General features: G+C 41.2%; 2 protein-coding genes across 3 annotated transcripts in view; one reads left to right on the forward strand and one right to left on the reverse strand.

Annotated features, from left to right (window-relative positions):
- Window positions 1-310: 310 nt before the first annotated feature.
- cry1b (cryptochrome circadian regulator 1b) lies at window positions 311-11,128 on the reverse strand. The gene is made up of 11 exons (XM_018664340.2): window positions 10,359-11,128; window positions 7,125-7,233; window positions 6,375-6,517; window positions 6,057-6,241; window positions 5,834-5,922; window positions 4,805-4,945; window positions 4,360-4,671; window positions 4,051-4,202; window positions 3,351-3,553; window positions 2,296-2,433; window positions 311-1,823 (listed from the first exon to the last, which is right to left on the reverse strand). The coding sequence occupies exons 1-11, from the start codon at window positions 10,514-10,516 to the stop codon at window positions 1,741-1,743; spliced, it is 1,713 nt and encodes a 570-aa protein (XP_018519856.1). The 5' UTR covers window positions 10,517-11,128; the 3' UTR covers window positions 311-1,740.
- A 3,703-nt stretch (window positions 11,129-14,831) lies between these two features.
- btbd11b (BTB (POZ) domain containing 11b) overlaps window positions 14,832-19,775 on the forward strand; it is a 65,285-nt gene continuing 60,341 nt past the window's right edge. For both annotated transcript variants that reach the window (XM_018664248.2, XM_018664249.2), the window contains exon 1: window positions 14,832-16,141. In XM_018664248.2, the coding sequence (XP_018519764.1) occupies window positions 15,289-16,141 (853 nt within the window). In that variant the 5' untranslated portion in view covers window positions 14,832-15,288. The remainder of the gene's footprint in view (window positions 16,142-19,775) is intronic.

Below are 19,775 nucleotides of genomic sequence, written 5' to 3' on the forward strand. Positions count from 1 at the left end.
TATGGTCTAGTCAGCCATTTGTACATCAAATGTAAATTGGACAAAAAAATACAGACTTTGAATATTTGGATCTTAAACTATTCTCTCTGAGTAACTGGCTGAATAGATACACTGAGGAGAGACATTCTTTGTCTACTCCATATTCCTAACAAAATGATTAACAAAACACAAACAATTTAATGTTCAACATTTGCAAAGAAACAAATTTCATTTAACCTTTTTAAATACTGATCACAATTACTGGAACTCCTCTTGTGACAAGAATGGTGGGAATAAAATCAGCATTATAGTGCAAATAAAAAAAAAGAAACAATGTTTCCATCTTGTATTGCCATTTCAATACAGAATTAAATATAGAATTTGGTCATTCTTTATACAAAAATAACAGATTTACGATCATATAGGAGACAAAAGCACATGCATTCACGGTAGAACTTTTGAGTTTTGGTAACACATTATTTACAAAAGGAGTTGTGAAATTCCATGACTAAATATACAAAAGTTGGAAATCAAAAACAATAAATATTTACAAAACATATGACAGCCTTCAGGGCTCCAGACTGTGACCGTTTAGTCACATTTTGCAACCACTCTTGGAGACGGTGCTACAAAATTATATAACCAGGAGCACCGGCGCCTGCATCATGCGCAACATCAGGAGGGAGCAAGAACTAGTGTGTGAGTGACATAAGAGTGATTAAAGTGGAGGTGTTCTTGTGTTGAAAACAGCAACTCTTGCTGGTATTGTTCACACAGTTTACATGGCTGAGATATTGAAAAGAAAGGAACATCATATTTGCTGCTTTTGGTGTGGGCCAACATTGGTGGGGGAGTAAACTAGGTCCTCATACTGGACTGCAGACTTTAAACATGAAACACTCTTTCTGTATTGTCCTATTTATTACCAAAGCGTTTAGCAGTAATACAGTTAATATGGAAAAAATGTGAACGTTTTGGATTGCATGCTTCAAGTGGTGCTGGTGCTCCTAAAATTTTGAGTAGGGAACACCAGTGTTTCTAGTGGAAAGTCTGGAGCCCTGGCCTTTATAAGGCTTGCTTTATTGCCAATAGTCTTGCTTCTAATTTTCTTCACTACTGTACATCAGACCATTGTATTCTACAAAAAAATCTCACATATGTACATTCACAACAGAGTGATGTAATATTCTTGATATGAAACATTTAAGTGCCTCATTTTTGAGAAAAGATACGACTCTGTTTATCCAGGGTATTTAATGTATGTCAGTGTTTCATCCAGGTAATCTTATGTCTGTGTGCCAGTGGTGGGTGAGGGTGTCAGCTGTACACAACAAATCCCATCACTGAGATGGGGTTCAGATTTCCAATTCTGACATTTTCACATTAAGGTGTGGAGGCCACACCTACTGTAGTGGAAGACAACAGGTGGCCTCACGACACCCTGATGTGAGGACTTTAGAGATTCATTGTTTCTCAAATATGACCAGTTCCTCTCAATTTATTCCTCTGTTCCTGAGATGTGTTTTGTGTCTTACAGAATATGAAGACCAAGATGTGTTACAGCTGACTGTCCAGTCCAACTTGTGACAATCTTATATCATATCGTATCATATACTGCGGGGGTCCAGCACCTCCATTCTGTCTCCTCCACAGTTGTTACTCTCAGTTATTACTGTGTGTTAACTGACAGCACTGCAGGAGAGAGTGCTACCAGATGATACAAACCCACAGAGGCACCCTTTGTTTTCTGTCTTTTGCACATTATTTGCTCTGCCGCCAGGATTTAGAGCTGTTCTCGGACGGAGCTTCTTCGTGGCGTCGTTTCTGCGCCGACTGTCCTCTTTCTGTATTAAGACATGACACAGAGCATACCAAGAGCATATCAAGAGATTATTTCAAATCAATCTGGTGTTAACTTACACTTTATCTTGTGAATGGAATGAAAAAACATAAACATCATTTAAACCAAGAGGGTGAAGTAAAATATACTAATGAAGCTATTGCATCCCTTCGCAGTGTTGCAACTTAGCTTTGGGCGTATTATTTTTTAATAACTCTGGGTTGTTTTGGCAGAACAACAACAGTTTGGTTATGCTCTGTGATAAAAGCCCAGTATTCAGAAACCAGTTCTTAAAGGCCTACACCAGTCCTGCAGGCCAGGGATACTAAAGTAAATATCACGTTGCCAACTCGCCTAAGTCTCATGGGTATTAATTTTAGCCATGAGTCTGATGAGTTTGAGTCAATAACATGTTAGTATCTTGATTGCATTGTACATTTTAAACAACAACAATGTCAACCATCTAGCCTGTGTACCTGTTCGAGATGTTCCCTCCTGAATGGACTGGTCTTCAGAGAATCCTCCTGGACCCTGACTAGTCCCTGTGCTGACCCCTGCAACATTACTGCCACTTGCACCATTGTTGGGATTGGCAGGTACTGTTGCCAGCAGACCTGCGAGGGGACCAAAGCATTTTAATTTAAAGACAACACTTCTTGATGAAGTGTAGTAATTGATGAAAACAATGAGGAAGATTAATTTCTTTTTAGCCTTCTTTAGTCTGGGAGCAATCTTTTGTTGAGGAACATTTCTGACACCGCCAACATCAGTAAACTCTTTTAGCAAAGCTAATGGGTAAGTGAATATACACAACACTGTGCATTTATAAAATCCTGGCTGTTCAGCACAAACAGTGAGTGACTTGATAAACCTGACACTGAAAGCACCAAAAGCAGCTGATGGGTGGTAATGTTTGCATGCTGATTATTTCAGACTCAAATCACTGCAATTTTGTGCTCTGAGGTCAAAGAACAATCTGACAGTAATTATACAATGAGGCTTCAACACTGCAGTACCTGAAAGCAGTAAATACTGCTAACATCTGGCTGGAGTATGACCTGGAGTAGCTAACATGGATGTGTGTGGATAATATTTGAAGAGAACAAATTTAATTTTCAAATCAGAATTTTCACATTAACCTTCCGAACCCTTTGGGCTCCTCATCTCTGGGCTTTTTTTCTACACGTTTTTACATGTGTCAACCAGTTTTTATGTACTTGTATACTTGCTATTGTGGTTTGAAATGAAATAGTATTTTGATAAATAAATATCCCTTATCAACCACACAACAGCAGTATTTAGTTGTAGTATATGCTGTGCATTTCTCAGGCAAAGCAATTGCTTTGGGGCAAACAGCATGTTTTTAGATCCACTATCCATGATTGTAATGTAAAGGGTTGAGTCTCATAACATAAGCTTTACAGGGACTGCTGGTATTGCCAGGCTGTTTTTGTTGGCAAATGTTAATGTTAATCGGTGTAAATAGAGATACATTAAAATGAATATGAGAGTATCTGAGTCATGTCCCTACCCAGTCCTCTGTAGCAGGAAAGCTGCTGGTAAATTTGCTTCATCCGTTCTATGTTGATGCGGCTGGCCTCAGCATGGTTCACCATGGGCCTGGGGTAGTGAACTCCTATGATACACTTGGCTGCTTTCTGCACTTCCTCTGGGGCATTCCAGGGATCATAGATGTACTTGGCTGGAAAGCCCCTTAATATGGGCAAATAACGCCTGAAAGAAAAGAACAAAGACAGATGTGGAAGGTAAAAATAAGAAAAAAAGTTAAGTTGGCAAAAGAGTAAAGCAGACTAAAGTAGCAAATACAGACACTTGACAGAGTGTGAGGAAAAACCTGAAAAATTAGGGGAAAAACAAGATTACAGTGCCCCCATTCATAAGGCATGAGCAGTCACTAGTTGGAGGACTATGAAAATGATGTGAATCATGTGCCTTCACAGTCACCAGATCTCAACCCAATTAAACAACTACTACAACATGTTAGATAACACTCCATACCACCAACATAATCAAAAAAACATCAAATGAAGGAATATCTTTCAGAAATGCATTTCACATAAGAGAAGTCCTGATGAAGCCATGAAAAATGAATTCCTCCTCGTGAGGCTACAAGAGAGCATGCTGATGACTGCAGGGGACACAAATACTCAGAACGCTCTCAGCTTATGAAAGGATAGATTCATGTGATGCTGAGGAAAGCACTGACTGACCGTATGTAGTCACTGTTGGGATCCGTACGTCGTCCAAATCCTACTGGGCAATAGCAGTGGAAAAACTGCTGGAAAAATGAGCTGCATGAGAGCCACATCCAGCTGCCAGCGTTCACACTCCAGTCTGCATCCAACAGCAACTCTTCAAAGACCTGTACAAGACATGGACAGTGGACAGTTGAAACAAGATGATAATGTTAATCAGAGCGAGAAGCAACTGGAAAACAGATAGGTGGCTTTATTTACTCTAACTTTTCTTTTAATGACCTTCTGTACTTACTGATTGATTTCCCTTTTCTTAGTTCGTACCTTCATGCCTTCCTCCCAGCTGATCCAGAGGTCTCCCCTGGTAAGGAAGCAGGCCACAGCATGCCTCGCCAAGTGATGGATCCATCCCTCCTGCCTTAGCTGGGTCATAATGGCGTCTATCCAGGGAAAGCCCGTCCGTCCCTCTGCCCACTTGGCCAGCGCCTCTGGGTTTCTGTCCCAGGGGATCTGGACACAGACAGGGTTTCCCTCTATCTTGTCAAAGCAGGGGTTGTTGGTGGCAGTCGTATAGAAGAACTCCCTCCACAGCAGCTGGCCATACAAGGAAAGAGGTGGGGTGCTGTTCTTCTTGACCTGATAGGGTAGAAAACACAAAGGTAACGTGATTCAAATTTATCATCTGCAGTATAGGCTGGTTTGACTTCATTACCATTACAAAAAGTAGTAGTAGAGTATTTGTTCATGTCTTGTCTGTGGTCATTCGTACCTTCCTGTACAGATCAGTAAGTTTGAAGTAGAAGAGCCGACAGGAAAGACATCCAAAGCGCAGGTAAGGGCTGAGTCCTGTGGGACTGGCCAGCAGGGAGTTAGCGTTCATGCGTGGACGCTCAAAGTTTGCCACCCATGCCTGTGAAAAGATGGGCAGTCAGCTAAAATAATACCACTGAAAATTTGCACCTGAATATATGACAGACATGAAATAAGATATGAAATATTTGAGTGTTAGCTCTGGTGATATAGCATACAAAAGGTGTATTGAGGTTTACTGATTTTCAGTTGCTCTGCTGCTTTATGATGACCCATCTTTGCTTTCCAGTTATGATGATATTGATCTCCTTTTCCCCATTCTAGGCTAAATGGCATCCAAAAGTTGTAAATCTAAGTTGATGAAATGTGCAGGTTTACGTCGTTTACCAAATGTTATCAAGGAATACAGAATAGTGTGAACAATGTCACATTTTATGAGACATTTCTGTCATGCCTTTATCCAGCTACTATTGCTAATTTGGTGTTTGTACACATTATTACCATACAATGATAGAACAGTCATAATATTATGGCAATATCCTAGTACAAAGAGGAACCAAAGGCAGAGCATTTTCCAGCAAAGTAACTGTACAGAGAAAGACAATAAAGCTTTCAATTAACTTGTATGCTGGGTAAGTCGTGATATAGTGATATATCTCCCATATTCACACTTACAAAGCCATTTGTGTGGAGCGGGATTTAAACTTCAATTTGCATATTTCCATGCAGTCAGTGCTGGATAAATCCTCTCCAATTCCAATGACAGCTCTTAATGTAATGTCCTGTCTATTCTGACTGAAAAATCTCAATGTTCATATTTACTGTATGTTTAAATCACTGCTGCATGCAGTTAGTGTGACAGTAAAAATTCAACTGGTGGTGCACAGTACTAAAACAATAACTTTAGCGAGATGATTGGTGAACTAATCACAACTGTATTCATTTCTTATTTAGAGCATATGTAAACTGTAGTAATATGTCTTTTTACCTTTCTTTCCAGATGCCGTTCTAGCCTCATGAGGGCTTCAGTTTCTCCACCTGGCCATACTGCTGTGATCAGGCCCTCTGTCTCAAAACCTGAAAAAGCAAATTATCCAAGCAGAGATTCAAAAACTAAAAAAACAGTCTTGCACTTTTGTATATACACACAAACACCAGTGTATCAATGCACACAACAAACACACACTTAGAAAGCGAAGAAAACAACTTACCAAGTTCTTCCAGAGACGGCACCCCAAACTTCTCGTCATGGTCTTCACTGATGGGTGTGGCACATTTTTTAATAAACTCAGATGTGATTGTCTCCACAGGCAGCTCCACAGCATCCATATGGTTAATGAGGGCCTGGAAGCGCTTGTATGTTAGAGGAGACTGACCACCATTGAGTTCTATGATCCTTTAGGAGAGAAAAAAGTATTAGAAAAATCAATAACACCCAGCACACACAGCAGGAGGTGAGAATCCTCATAGTTTCAAACAGGTTTTTACAATGGGACACTTCTTTCAACTAATACTGTACAGTCACTCACTTGTCCAGATCGTAGAGGGTGTGTGAAATCCGCACCATGACCTCTACCGCAGCCTCTTTGGCTAGCTTTTGGATAGCGGCATCACGTTCCTTGCCAAACGGCTCAGAGTCATATTCATAAGATAAACGGGTGATGTGCCATTCCTGAGGAAAAATATGATACACACACACGCATATAATAAAAACCTATTTCCGATTTAAACATCATTAAAAGCAAATTGAAATTAGGTTATTAACCTCAAACTTCAGGACAAAAAATAAAGTTACTTGATATACAACTAGAGTCACAAGAGATTTCAAAGAATAAGATTTTTTTTCAAGTTCAAGCTGAGTATCAAAATTTCCAGTTTCATTGTGTTTAGCCACTTTTCACTGTTTCATTATTTCAAAGCAGGCGGCATGGTGGTACAGTGGTTAGCACTGTCGCCCCACAGCAAGAAGGTTCCGGGTTCTGTTCTGTGTGGAGTTTGCATGTGGAGTCTCCCTGTGCCTGTGTGGTTTCTCACAGTCCAAAGACATGCACGTTAGGTTAATTGGTGACTCTAGATTGAGTGAATGGTTGTTTGTCTGTATATGTATTGGCCATGCGATGGACTGGCGATCTGTACAGGGTGTACCCCACCTCTCGCCCAGTGTCAGCTGTGATAGCTCCAGCCCCCCGCAACCCTTAACAGATAAGTGGTATAGATAATGGATGGATTATTTCAAAGCATAGCAAAGGTAAGTATGACTGCGTCCTAATTGCTTATACCTTAAAAAGACGAGGGAAGACATCTGTGGGCTGGCCTCTAATGACAAACAAGCGTGAGTTGAGTTTGCGCAGGCTGGCATCCAAGTCCTCTAAACAATGCAACAAAAACCTGGAATGAAGCAGAGAAAAAGATCAATTAATTGATTACACATGCAAGATAACCTCTTACCTTAGACCATGGCTAAACAAAATGCAATCATGAGACCACTAAACTTAGGTGTAGCTGACCTGAAAGGGCTACTGGGGATCTACACAACCACTGCTGCAAAAAGACTGTATGTGTGTGTGGGTCACATGACCTGTGTAGACCAAACCAGGTCTATATCCACACAAAGGGACCAATGAACGAACGCTTGATTACACAAAGCAACTGAATAAACCCCAACTCTTGAGAATTACCAAGTTAACAATCACTAGTGCTGCTATAGGAAACAACAGTTATTGTACATTAACAATTGTTTTGATGACACACTATTTAGAGGACACTTCACTTGAGGTATTTTTTTCATCAAAACTTAAAATTAAAGGTTTATACAGAACCACTACAGAACAAAAGGCTCACCTAAATGAAAAGAGTGCATGAAATGGAGGATTAAAAGTGTTTTGGTGTGAACAGACAGCCCTCCTCTAGTGATGTTGTTGCAGACACACAGACTATCATACACTGCACTCACAAAATGTTACTATGAATCAGATGACAATACTTAACACAACAGAGATGTGCCCTCTGTCAGTCCGGTAACCTAAGATTTACTACAGTGAGAGACACAAAACCAAATAAGGTTTTATTAGATTTATTAGATTTATATGAAGTGGGGATTTATTCTGAAATCTACCATTTAATTCTGTTTCTTTGTTCTTCATGTGAAGGTGTTCTGCCTGATGTTGAGATCTTGTAACCAACAGTGTCAATGAAGGCAATTAGTTTGTTTTATTAACATGAATACCATGACTTTCATTCTGTGTATTTCTGCAAACAAACTGCATCTGAAATTCGAATAAACTGTCAAAATATTATTCCGTTGTCTGGACTTTTATTATTACAACGGAATTATTACATTATTTTTTCACTAACATTTATAAAGGTGGCACTACTGCATACAGAGGCTGTCAAAGTGTAATACAGGAAAATAGTTGTATAGTATAGTAATACAGGAAAACCTGAGGGAGGTAGAGCCAGAGATTGTGTGCACATATTAAATGAGGTGGGGCAGCTGACTAGAAGAGGTGGTGTTTGGGAGGTCTAGTGAGTGAGTGTGTTTAATCTAGGTCAAAGCTGTGTGAGGGCATGATGTAATGATCATAACAACACACTGACACAATTTCTCAGTCCACCATTCAGGGCTGAAGAGCAGCAGAGTTGGTAAGCGGGAAAATGACGTGTATCATCATGGTGGTTAGGCACCATGCTCACTGCCTGTAGTCTTTACATGACGTTTATGAAGGTCAAAGTCTTTTCTGTCCACTTCATCCCCAAATTCCAAACATTACGAAGTACAGTCCACTGAATTCAAAGAAAATATTGTCAGGCCGATGATGAAATTTGCTCTCTTTGATTGCTATTATTATTGGATTATAGCATATATCTCTTTATAAACCTTGATGAACCTGCAGCTTTTTCCTTGAGATTACTGAGTAGCTAATGATACATCAATGCTGAAGGTTGAATCCAAAGAGACAGTCAAAGAGAGATTAAAATGAAGACGCCATGCTTATCAAGCTCCAAGGATTCTTCATTTTAATACAGGGCTTAAATGACCATCTTAAACTGGCACAACAACAACAACCAAACATGATAACACTGTCAGTTAACATTTTTAACATCTTGTATTTGAGTAGTATTTTGGATTTTGAGTAGTGTTTTCTCTCAACCACTGAAAAAATAAGTGCATTAAAAATGTCCTAAAATTAGGGAAGAATAAAAATGCATAAACTGGGTTTATTTGTCAACTGCCCAAAACTAGCTGTAATTGGCTAATGTCTTTATCACTAATTAAACACTAGCTGCAGGCAACATACTGTATACCGATTGATGCCAGTTTCTCTTGTGATACAAAACCACACACCACAACTGATCTGCAAAAAAGTCTGTTACAGCTGCTTAAAAATAGGGAGAGCTAAATACTGAGGAAACCAAACCTAAAAAATTAAAGGTCACCAGAATCAACAGTGATTGGTGTGACACACTGGACAGTGAGCAATGGCTGATATTGAACCGTGGTCAGAATTAGAGTTTGCTGACATGTGTATGTCCACTGACACCTGGGAAATACTGGTAACCGCAGTCTGAAGGTGCCTCAGACATCTGGTTCTATTTTAATGCAGGATTTGTCTAGTCTAACCTAATCACGAGTACTTCAAATGAATGAATTCTGGTTGTCTATGAGCAGGTTTGTAAAAAAATATTTAGGCTTTAATAAGTTTTGTTCAGATGATTGTATGCTGGGTTTGTTAAGATTATACAGCTCATTAGAAACCATCCTTTTACACTGCTCTTCTTTATCCTCTGCAGTCTATTTCACTTACAGTTTACTGCATCTCAGGGGGTGTAACCATGTCAGAGTCCACGTGGTGACGTCCTGGCTTAACACCAGGTGGAGTACCACCTATGTTTACTATGTAGAGCAACATTAAGTGTCTAAGCAGTTTTGTAGTACTGCTCAAATTCGCAAGTGACAGTTATATCCTATATGATGGATATGTAGTATCCTAAAATGCCACCTGTGTGATAAAGCAATGCTCACTTAACAAGTGCCATCATGTATTGTGGATGACCTAAACAGCGTGCAGGATTAAATACAAACCATATAGTATCTCCTAAAAAGAGAAAGTATTTTGCTAGTTAGTGTGCCTAATCACAGAGATCAAGTGGTATTTGTCAATTAGCAAATGAATGTAGTCGCACCACAGTAAAAATATCTATAACAAACATGTTTCATATCACTTATACTCTTTGATTTCTAATTTTAAGGCATTTACAACAAATATTCCAATATGGATTTAACCAGAAATGTAAACATGTGGCACATGTGGACTGGCAGGTAGGCCTGGGAGGTAAATTAAATGGAAATTTGAGGTCATTTGATAGACCATCAGTAAGAGGCTAAGTAGGGCTCACTAGTTTTAGGTTTGGAGTCCAGTAATGATACATAAACCTTTAAATCCTTCACCCACCTGTCACTTCCTCTTACACTCACATCTTCAAAGTTCTGACATCCTGTCCCAACCCCTTACCTCCACCTGTTGATGCCCACATTGGAGGACCCTGCGAACCAGGGGTCCAGGATGTAGATGCAGCGCAGGGTGTCCGCTCCCTGGATGGAGTCCCTCAGGGACGGGTTGTCGTGCAGCCGTAGTCCCTTCCTGAACCAGTGTATGGTGTTGACCACCATGTCGCCTGCCTTCTTTTCCCAAAAATAACAAAAAGGCGCCCTCTTGCGTTGTTTTGGTAGCAAAATAATCAAGTGTCCATTAATATCCGAGGACGAAGTAGTTTTTAACCTGGTCAGAGGATTCGTAGGGAAGGATTTAAAGGTTTGTCTGACCTTAACCTTGCTCCATGAATGTATCCACAGAGTTGGGTCTGCTGACCAGGAGCGGCTGCATGTGTGGACAGCAGGTGACCACAGAGGACGCAGGAAAAAAGACACAACTCTTCCTCTTCTCGATTAGTAGCAACGACGAAGTGAACACATGTTACGGAATTAAGTTCAGAACAAACCCGTTTTCAACCAGCAGCGATGTTTAAGTTGTTTAATTTCCGTCAGCTATCACACGAGGCGTGGGTGAAGCCCATGGAACACGAGCGACTAGCTCGCAAAAAAGTAAAAGCACTAAAATATTTTCCGTTTGTAACGTTTCCCTATACAAAGTTAACACACACTCGACACTAGAAACAGGTTAAACAATGTGTATAAATTGTAGCGCCTGGTAAACTCGTCGGCCATGCAAGACGTCCTCTCTGGTATCAACATCTCCACCCACAGAGCTACGCAAGAGAAATGGAGCGCTGTGATTGGTCAGAATCAGCCGTTATGCAACGGCTTCTCCGTCACGTTTCCATAATGTGCTTTCTTATCTCTGCTTACACGTCGTCTATGGTTGTTTGAAATGACCCAAACGTAGATATTCGGTCGTAGAATGTCAACATTTTCTGTCAGGGGTCACTTTCGAGGGGCAGAAATAAAAAATAACCCCTTAAACATTTCTGATAAAGCAGCTAATCGGAGGCTTTGGTTTGTGTTATGTGGTATACCCAGAAGTACCCGGATGAGCACATGCCGTGCGGCGAGGCCTGCCCCGAATCAGGTGTGCTCGATTTATCATAGAGAACGCACCGCTCACTCTGTAACTGTGCGTTTGGTCGAACATATCCAACCCCGCCCAAACTCTGAGACGATAATCTGTAACCAACGTGAGCCATGTTAAATTACATAAATCTCTAAACTGTGATTATAGACTTCATATACAGTCTATGAGTGTGATATTATTTTTTCTCTTTTTTTTTTTGCTTAAAATTACTTGGGCGATACATCAGTTATAAAAATTGTTGTTGCAAGTTAATTTTCTGTCAGTCTCTTACTGACTAATGAGCTAATCATTTATAATGAAATTATATTTATTTATATTTATATTTATTTATAATGAGGCGATCAACAACAAATTTTTACCTCAGGCCCCCAATCCAGCCATACATATGGTTATAACCCATATACATTTTCTGAAAATGTGAGGACATTACATTTTTCTCTCCCAGATACACAGTTTTGTGAAAAATTGTATTATCCATTCCTACTCTTTTATATCACACAGAAATAGGAGAGTAAGAGTAAAGAGAAAGTACAGAGCTCAAGTAAGAAGAACACACTGTATCACCATAGAGCAGGATGTCAAAATATATCACTGCCACAGACCAGGCCTCTGGAGATTACAGTAAGTATCTACCTGTGCAGGCTCTTAATTTGTTCAGAACATTATATCTGCCAATTTCCATTTCTGTTGTAGTCAGTAGATTAATGGGAAAATTGATCAGTTTGGCTTGAAATAGCCTGCGCAGTGATTCAGAAACCAAGGTCTGACAGTAAACAGCAAAAAGTCTGTGCTGTGGCTATTCCATAATATCTCCTGGTGCTGGTGCAGAGATTGGTTTATGCAGCTTTCAAACCCACACAGGCTATCTTTCCCAGCTGCTTCAGAAACATCGTCTGTGATTCTCTTTCTCGCAGAGTAAATTATAGTGGATGTGCCTACAGCATGCTGTTTCTTGGGGCTTGATAATCTAGCTTTCCACCATCACACAGTCATAATGGGTAACTCAGGTCATTTTGCAGTAGAAGATGGAAGGGTGATGGACCACAGCGCTGCAGTGAATCAGCTTGTGGGTTTGTGCTGATTGTCTTGGTGGAGCTGTACATTCCTGGATAACATCTGGTGGCATTTTCCATTCCTACCTTTTTAAAACTTCTGAAAAATATACCCACTCACCAATATACATTCTTCTTTTTTTTTTTTTTTTTTTTTTTTTTTTTTTACAAAATCCACTTTAATCCACAGTTGTACCCTTAAACTCATAGTAGTTGAATAATTATAGTCATTTTTATGTATTCCGATTGCTCTTGTCGTAGGACTTGATTACGCCCTGTTTCACCATAAACAACTCATTGAAAAAGGCTGTGATGAGTTAACTATGCTGCATCACTGTTGTGTGTCACTGTGATCACAACTAAAAGGTGCTCTCATACGATGTAGCCAGGAAATAATTTTCAGTTGAAAACGTGTTATTACATGTAGCTCTGTAAGTGGTCACTAGATGGCAGTCTTAACCAGGAATTGTTTGTGAAAGGCCTTGTATTTCACTATATCACATTAAATGTACACATCTATTTATCGATTTAAATACTTCTGTTTCTTTACTTTCATGAGCATTGAGGGTTTTTTAAATGTACATCAAGGTTTTTATTTGGTTTAGGTACAGCACTGACAGATTGGAACAACAAAGTCCATCACATGTTTTCAGTCAATGTCTTAAGCTGATACAAAAAGCACTATGCTGTGTAAGATAAAGTTCATGTTACAGTACATGTTTGAATATAATATAGGACAGCTTAAAGGTTTGACCTGATGATGGCGCTAGAGGGATCACCAGACATTCTGCAATTCATCCTGAGGAGAAACAAGAATGTCTGTGCCAAGTCTTATGGCAGGTAGTCCATCCAATAGCTGTTGTGGCATTTCACTCAAAACCACAAATGTCATTCTCATGGTGGCATGTGTCTGACAGCCGTGAATGTCTGTACAAAAGCTTGCATCAATCCACCAAAAGTCATGAACATGCATCCCCTCTGCACCATTTATATCACATTTTATGATGATCTGTTCAGTAGTACTTTAGATATTTCAGACCAACCAACTATCAGACCAACATTGCCATCCTTGGAGTCATGCTGATAGCGTGGCTCAGGCGCCTGATGGGTTGGAACTAGAAAAAGACTTTTGCCACAAAATCACCCTTTTTGAAATTACCTCATTCTGAGTCGTGCTCCCCCTGACATGCTGCTCCCACTAAATTAAGTTTGATTAAAATAGTCCCTCAACTGGCAAGGCTAATATGCACCCAATGTCGCCATGAAACTGTGATATTAAATTATCCTCCATGACTATAAAGACTATAAAAGACCTTCAAGGTTAGTTTTAAATCCTGATTTAGCTACTTTCATTTTCACAGCAGTGATTCTCCAAAATTCTTTGGCACCCAACATTGTAGGGTTTTTCCCCCTCTAAGTACAGAGCTGTCAAAGAGCAGCCACTGAAGTGACTGAGATAAATTATTGTGATTAAAATCAGTGAAATGGAAAGAGTCCTGGATTCATAACAGTAATGTCTGTGGCAGTCTCACTAATTGTATGATAATACCAGGTGAATGAGAAAATAGTTACCTGGAGGTAGATCTGTCCCATGTGACTATGACAAAGCCAGCATCACTTGTGGGAAAAGCAATTTGAGCCACATGCACTGAAAAATAAACTGAAGTCTGACTGCACAACACCAGGGTTCACTGTTGCTCCAGAATAAAGTTCGACCTGCCGTCAAATACAGACACTACAGTCCCACTGCATCTCAGATGTAAACTCAAACTATATTCACACCAGACCTGGACATCTTACAGTCACTTGTCACTGAACTGGTTGTGTCAGGATTACAGTATGACTGCAGTTACTTTCAGTACACTTAACCAAACACCTCCCTGCTGATGCTTTTGAGAGTAAAGAATATTTGTATGATAGTTTAAATTGTACTTGTGTATCATGTATCCAGTCAGGGTGGATACTGACTGACAGATCCAATGTGTAGCTATACGGGTTTAGAGGGGGAAACAGAACAGACAGGTCTGTAAGCCCAGGTTAGACCCTGTGAGTGATCCAAGCAAATGACCTTGAAAGTAATTCAGATCTTTTCAATGAGTTCTCCTCCAAAGGAACAAAGGATACATTATGCATGCAATCTATTATTAATGGTCTTGAGTCATGTTACGATCAGACATGGGCTCTCAGAAAATATCCGAAAAGTCTGATACTCTGGAGGACTCTTCTAAACAAGGTTATATAAAAGCAGCTGCTTCTATAATATCTGATGTATTATTTACTGCATATTCTGTCTTTTACATTTTACTTTTTCGTATAACACGTGATAGGATCGCTGTATTTATTCTATCCCAGAGTTAAGAGAATAATGTTTTCCCAAAAGTAGGTAATAGAAAGTAAAACAAGCAGTGTGCTCACTGTTTACGTTTCCTTTTCTATTAATAAGCCTTATCATGGGCCACATCAATGACTTTCTATTGATCATCTGAAGAGATCCAATTAAAACGCTTTGCTGCTTCTTCCCGAGAGTCCATTGGCTGATAGCTGTTCTCGGTTGTCCGCGGCCCCGCCTCTATCTGTCAGGCACTGCGCGGGTACAGCACTGTGTGACCGTGGATGCACTGTAGTGAGATACTACTCTTTAACTTTACAGGCTACTACAGCATCTGACGGACTTTTCCTAAAAACAGAGCAGTATTTGTCAGCAGGAGCCCTTTGCCAGGTACGCGCGCATCCAAACTCCACCGTCTTGAATATTTTCCTCCACTTTTCCCAAGCCCTCCTTTACAGTATGAAGTGCAGTTATGGCAAGGAGTAGCAAGTCAGCAGCGAGGACCCTGGAGGATTTGACGCTAGACTCGGGTTATGGTGGAGCCGCCGACTCCTTCAGATCTTCCAGTGCGTCGCTGTGCTGCTCAGATGCACATGGGGCGAATTACTGGCATTTAACCGACTCGATGCACAGTCGACACAACAGTCTGGACACTGTTAACACGGTCCTGGTCGAAGACGCCGAGATCCTGGAGTGCACCGTGCAGTGCGCCAAACTACCCGAGCTTGAGGATGTGCCGTGGAGCCTCGGGGAAGTGGCGAGCGCACTGAGCAGGGACGAGGAGATGAGCCTGCCGACCCCCCCGCAGGACGTCCTGCTCAGGCTGTCGGCGCTGGTGAGCCGGGCCCTGGTCAGGGTCGCCAAGGAGGCGCAGCGCCTGAGTTTGCGCTACGCTAAATGCACCAAATACGAGATTCAAAGTGCCATAAAGATCGTCCTGTCGTGGACTGTCTCGATTAACTGCATCAGCGCGGCCCTCAGTGCCTTGTCCCTGTACAACATGAGCACGGAGGAGGACAAGTTCAGCCGAGGCAAGTCGGTGCGCTGCGGACTCATCTTCAACGTGGGGAAGTTCTTCAGGTGGATGGTCGACAGCAGGGTTGCCGTTAGGATCCACGAGCACGCGGCGATCTACCTGGCCGCGTGCATGGAGAGCCTCTTCCGCGAGGTGTACGCTCGGGTGCTGCGCAGTGCGCTGCTGGAGCGGGATAACGGGATCCCCAAGTTCACCGTGGAGACCCTGGAGCAGGCCGTGAACGGTGACGCAGAGATATGGGGGTCCTTGCAACCCTGGCAACACCTGATCTGTGGGAAGAATGCAAACGGTGAGTTATTAATACTGTAAGTCAGTGCAACAGGGTCTTTCTCCACTTCACATCCTCACCACACATCCGACAGCTCCCCCTCTCATCTCAGTGTTACAGAGCAACGCCCGTACACAACACAGATGACTAAGTCTCACCTGCATCATTCATGTTAAAGTAATGAGCACTGTGAGAAAGTATATAATAAGGTTCCTCGGATACACGTGTTGCCAGGATCTTAAAATGTTCACTAAGTCTGGTGAATGGTGAACTTTAAAGGAAAGACATTAGTGAAAGAGCATTTTTGCAGCTGAAGTAGTGTTTCCCTTTGAGAACAGAAGAGCTGCAGGAGCTGTAAGCAGGTGCTGACTGACCGACTGGATCAGGGTGGGTAAAAGTGGTCCTCTTGCCTCCTGTGTCTTCTGTGCAGTGGTATATTGCAGTTGTTATTCTCTGATATCCGTCTTATATATGGCTGTTTTGTTGATGTTCAACATGATGGAGCTGGGCCCGATATCCCCAGGCTTAATGCCTCACTTAGAGAGCTTTCAGTGAAAGGGGCTCTCCCTGTTTCCTACAATGATGCCCTGCAGAGGTTGTTTTTTTTTTCTTTTCACCCAAAGAGGAAGGAGGTCTTTCATTCCTGTGTACATGTGCCGACTCTGGTGCACACAGTACCTCCTCGGTTTGGTTTTGCACGGGCTTAAGCAGTGTGTTAAGAAACACTTTTTGGTCTGTGCTTTGAAAGAAAGTGTAATTGTATTCAGACTTCACCACAGTGTAACCAGCAATACATCACAGTCCACACTAACACATGCTTGCCCCTGTTTTGATGGATGTTGTAAAAGTGCTGCTGTGGCTCCTCTTGCAACAGGTTTACGTAATGAAAGGCTTCGGGGGACCTATGTGCTATCATGCATTATGCAGAGTGATGTGAATAAAACTGAGTTATAGAGTGAGGGAGAGAAAAAGAGACAGACAGACAGGCGGCGGGAGAGAAAGTTAGAAAGACCCTGTGACTGTATTGATGAATCACCAACAGAAGCCTGGCAGCATGAGAAGAGCACTTTATTTCACTGTACCTCTTTGTTTTAAAGCTGCAGTGAAACCTTTTAAACATGTCAGTTTGTTTACACTGTCCACGCCTGTTTTCTCAGAACATCACGATTCTAAGGCTTCAGCTGCACAGTCAGAATCAGACTCACATAAATGTGTGTTCATTCATAGGGATGATAACATACATCATCATGTTGTTACTGTACACCTTGATGCATAGAGAGAAATGGCAAGACAGTTCAAAGAGGCTGCAATATATCGTCAGACTTTACAATACAAGCACATACTGTACAATGCTGAACATCAATATTCAGTCACTCTGCACACTCAGGCCACTTGGCATGCAGTGAGGCTCCAGCTGTAGAAGAGGTGTGGTGAGTGTTCAGTGGTGCATTGGACCGGTGAATAGGATAAGATGCGAGAAAGACGTCTGGAGCATGTGGAATACTGACATAATGCTGAAGGCTAGAAAAGTGGCATAGCGTGCACAAAGTCCATGCTGTGTAGTGCAGAAATATGTTGTTCATGCGTCAATAATGGATAGTAATTACTGGCATAAATTAATTAATTTAATTACTTTTAAGCGGATGTAATTAATATTTTAGAATAGCAATATGTCAAATGACTGTGTGTGATGTAAATTGCTAAAAGCTTTTTTTTTAGTAACACTACTGTTTTGATGCAAAAGTCTCTGACTGTACACTGCCTGCCCAGTGCCAGTTAGCGACTAGCTATGCTCACCAGCTAATTAGGGATTAGCAGGGCAGTTAGGTCAGGTGAGTTATTGCATGTTTACAGACAGTAGAGGTGTGCATCTGTTGAGGCATCAGAGGATGACAGGTCGAGTTAATATAGGAAGTTCCATAATGTGGAAGCTTTCATCCTCCACCACTGTGACACTGCAGGACCTCTAAACATCAAGATACCCTCTATCTGCAGTGACAGATAAGGCAGAGACACAGACACATCATTTGTTGTCTTCGCAGTAAAACCAAACAGCGAGTCAATCCGAGGGTGGGATGACCTTAAGCGAGCCACCGCCTGCCAAATTGAACCTCAGAATCGCTCTATCCATTCTCTCTGTCTCTCTCTGGCAAGTGGGAGTAATTGAGGTGATTTTTCCATATTATGCTAACGCCAGTAACCCAGCCTTGTGAGGAGGCCTTTATGAATATCTTTATTGCATCTCTTCCTCCAAAGCTGATTTGTTTTGTTTGTTTTGGTTTTTTTATGCTGTCACAAATTCAATCAAGGAGTTACTTTTTTAGGTGGGTTTTTTTCTTTTTAAACATTTGAAGCTTCTACTACCTTAGTAATGTGGGGGCGTGTTCTCTCTTCCACATAAGGTTAAAGGTACTATATGTAAGTTTTTGCTATTTGCCAATGTTGAGTGTTTCTGAACCGAAAGCTTCAGTCACCATTGTATTTACAAGACAAGAGGTTAGGATATGCCCTCTGGGCAGCACTACTACCTTTTCATCCCCTCATGTTGGACTGAGACTCATTATCACAAAGTGACATAAAGAGATGGAATAGGTCTAGCTGGTTAGCATGCTAACTTCAGTAGAAGAGAAGGAGATAGAAATAGAAGCAAAACGAGTTAACATTGGTATCGTTTTCCACTGCTGGAGATGGCTCTTGGTGAGTGAAGGTTGATGCTGAACAAACCTGGCAAATTAACAGCTGGTAAAGCTAAAGTTTTACATTTTGGCAAATATGCACATTTGCTTTCTCGCTGCGACTTAGATTAGGAGATTGATACCACTCTCATGTCCGGTAAATATAAAGCCACAGCCATCAGCCAGCTAGCTTAGCATAGCAATAAGTTGGAAATTTGGGGAAACAGCTTGCCTGGCTCTGTCCAAAGGTAACAAAATCTGTCTACCAGCAACCGTTTGTTTAATCTGTACAAAAACATAAGTCTAGAAAGGCTTATTATGTGCCAGGTAATTTCTTGGCAGGGAGAAGTAACTTCCTCACAGTGTTGAGAATGCAAATATAAAAAAAAATGTGGAACTGTTGCTTTAAGTCTTCAAGAGTTATTAATGATAGAAGAGCAGTCCAACAAGCACCACTTCGTAGGATTTAGGTAAGTACTATTCATACTGTCTGTTATATATTGGTATGTGTGGGTTGCAGAGTTACTTATTTGTAATTCAGCTTATTCAATCAAGGGGGGAAAAAACTTGTTCATGGTTGTTTCATGAATTGATATGTCAGTCCTCACACAGGACCCATAATTATCCAATGCTATAATGTCTGTTCACACCTACTGCAGCTCACAGTTCTGCATTGGCACATCTAGCATATGGCCGGCCTCCCACACACCAGCCCAATAACACACACACAGTCACTCACACATACACATACATCAATATGTCAGGGGCTTCTCTCACCATGTCTGACTCAGTGTTATTTGCAGGTGGGTGTTGGGTTTCCCTTCCTCTGCTGTGGTATCCTGTCAGAACAGGAAACTACTCTATATGGTGGGATATTTCTTATGACTCCCACTAGACTCAAGAACACAGTGATTCTTTGATTTCCTTAATGATGCACATGTTAAAAAAATGTCTGGTGTGAACATGATATCCAGTGTTCA

Source organism: Lates calcarifer, linkage group LG10 (genome assembly GCF_001640805.2).
Source record: "Lates calcarifer isolate ASB-BC8 linkage group LG10, TLL_Latcal_v3, whole genome shotgun sequence".
Classification (NCBI taxonomy): Eukaryota; Metazoa; Chordata; class Actinopteri; family Centropomidae; genus Lates; species Lates calcarifer.

What these genes read in the sequence shown, in the direction of transcription:
- cry1b (XM_018664340.2), bottom strand. Translation starts at nt 10,516, where the DNA reads ATGGTGGTCAACACCATACACTGGTTCAGGAAGGGACTACGGCTGCAC. An exon ending in TTACTGATCTGTACAGGAAG is followed by an intron (nt 4,672 to 4,804) that starts GTACGAATGACC and finishes CTACCCTATCAG; the next exon opens with GTCAAGAAGAACAGCACCCC. An exon ending in CCCAACAGTGACTACATACG is followed by an intron (nt 3,554 to 4,050) that starts GTCAGTCAGTGC and finishes CTTTTCTTTCAG; the next exon opens with GCGTTATTTGCCCATATTAA.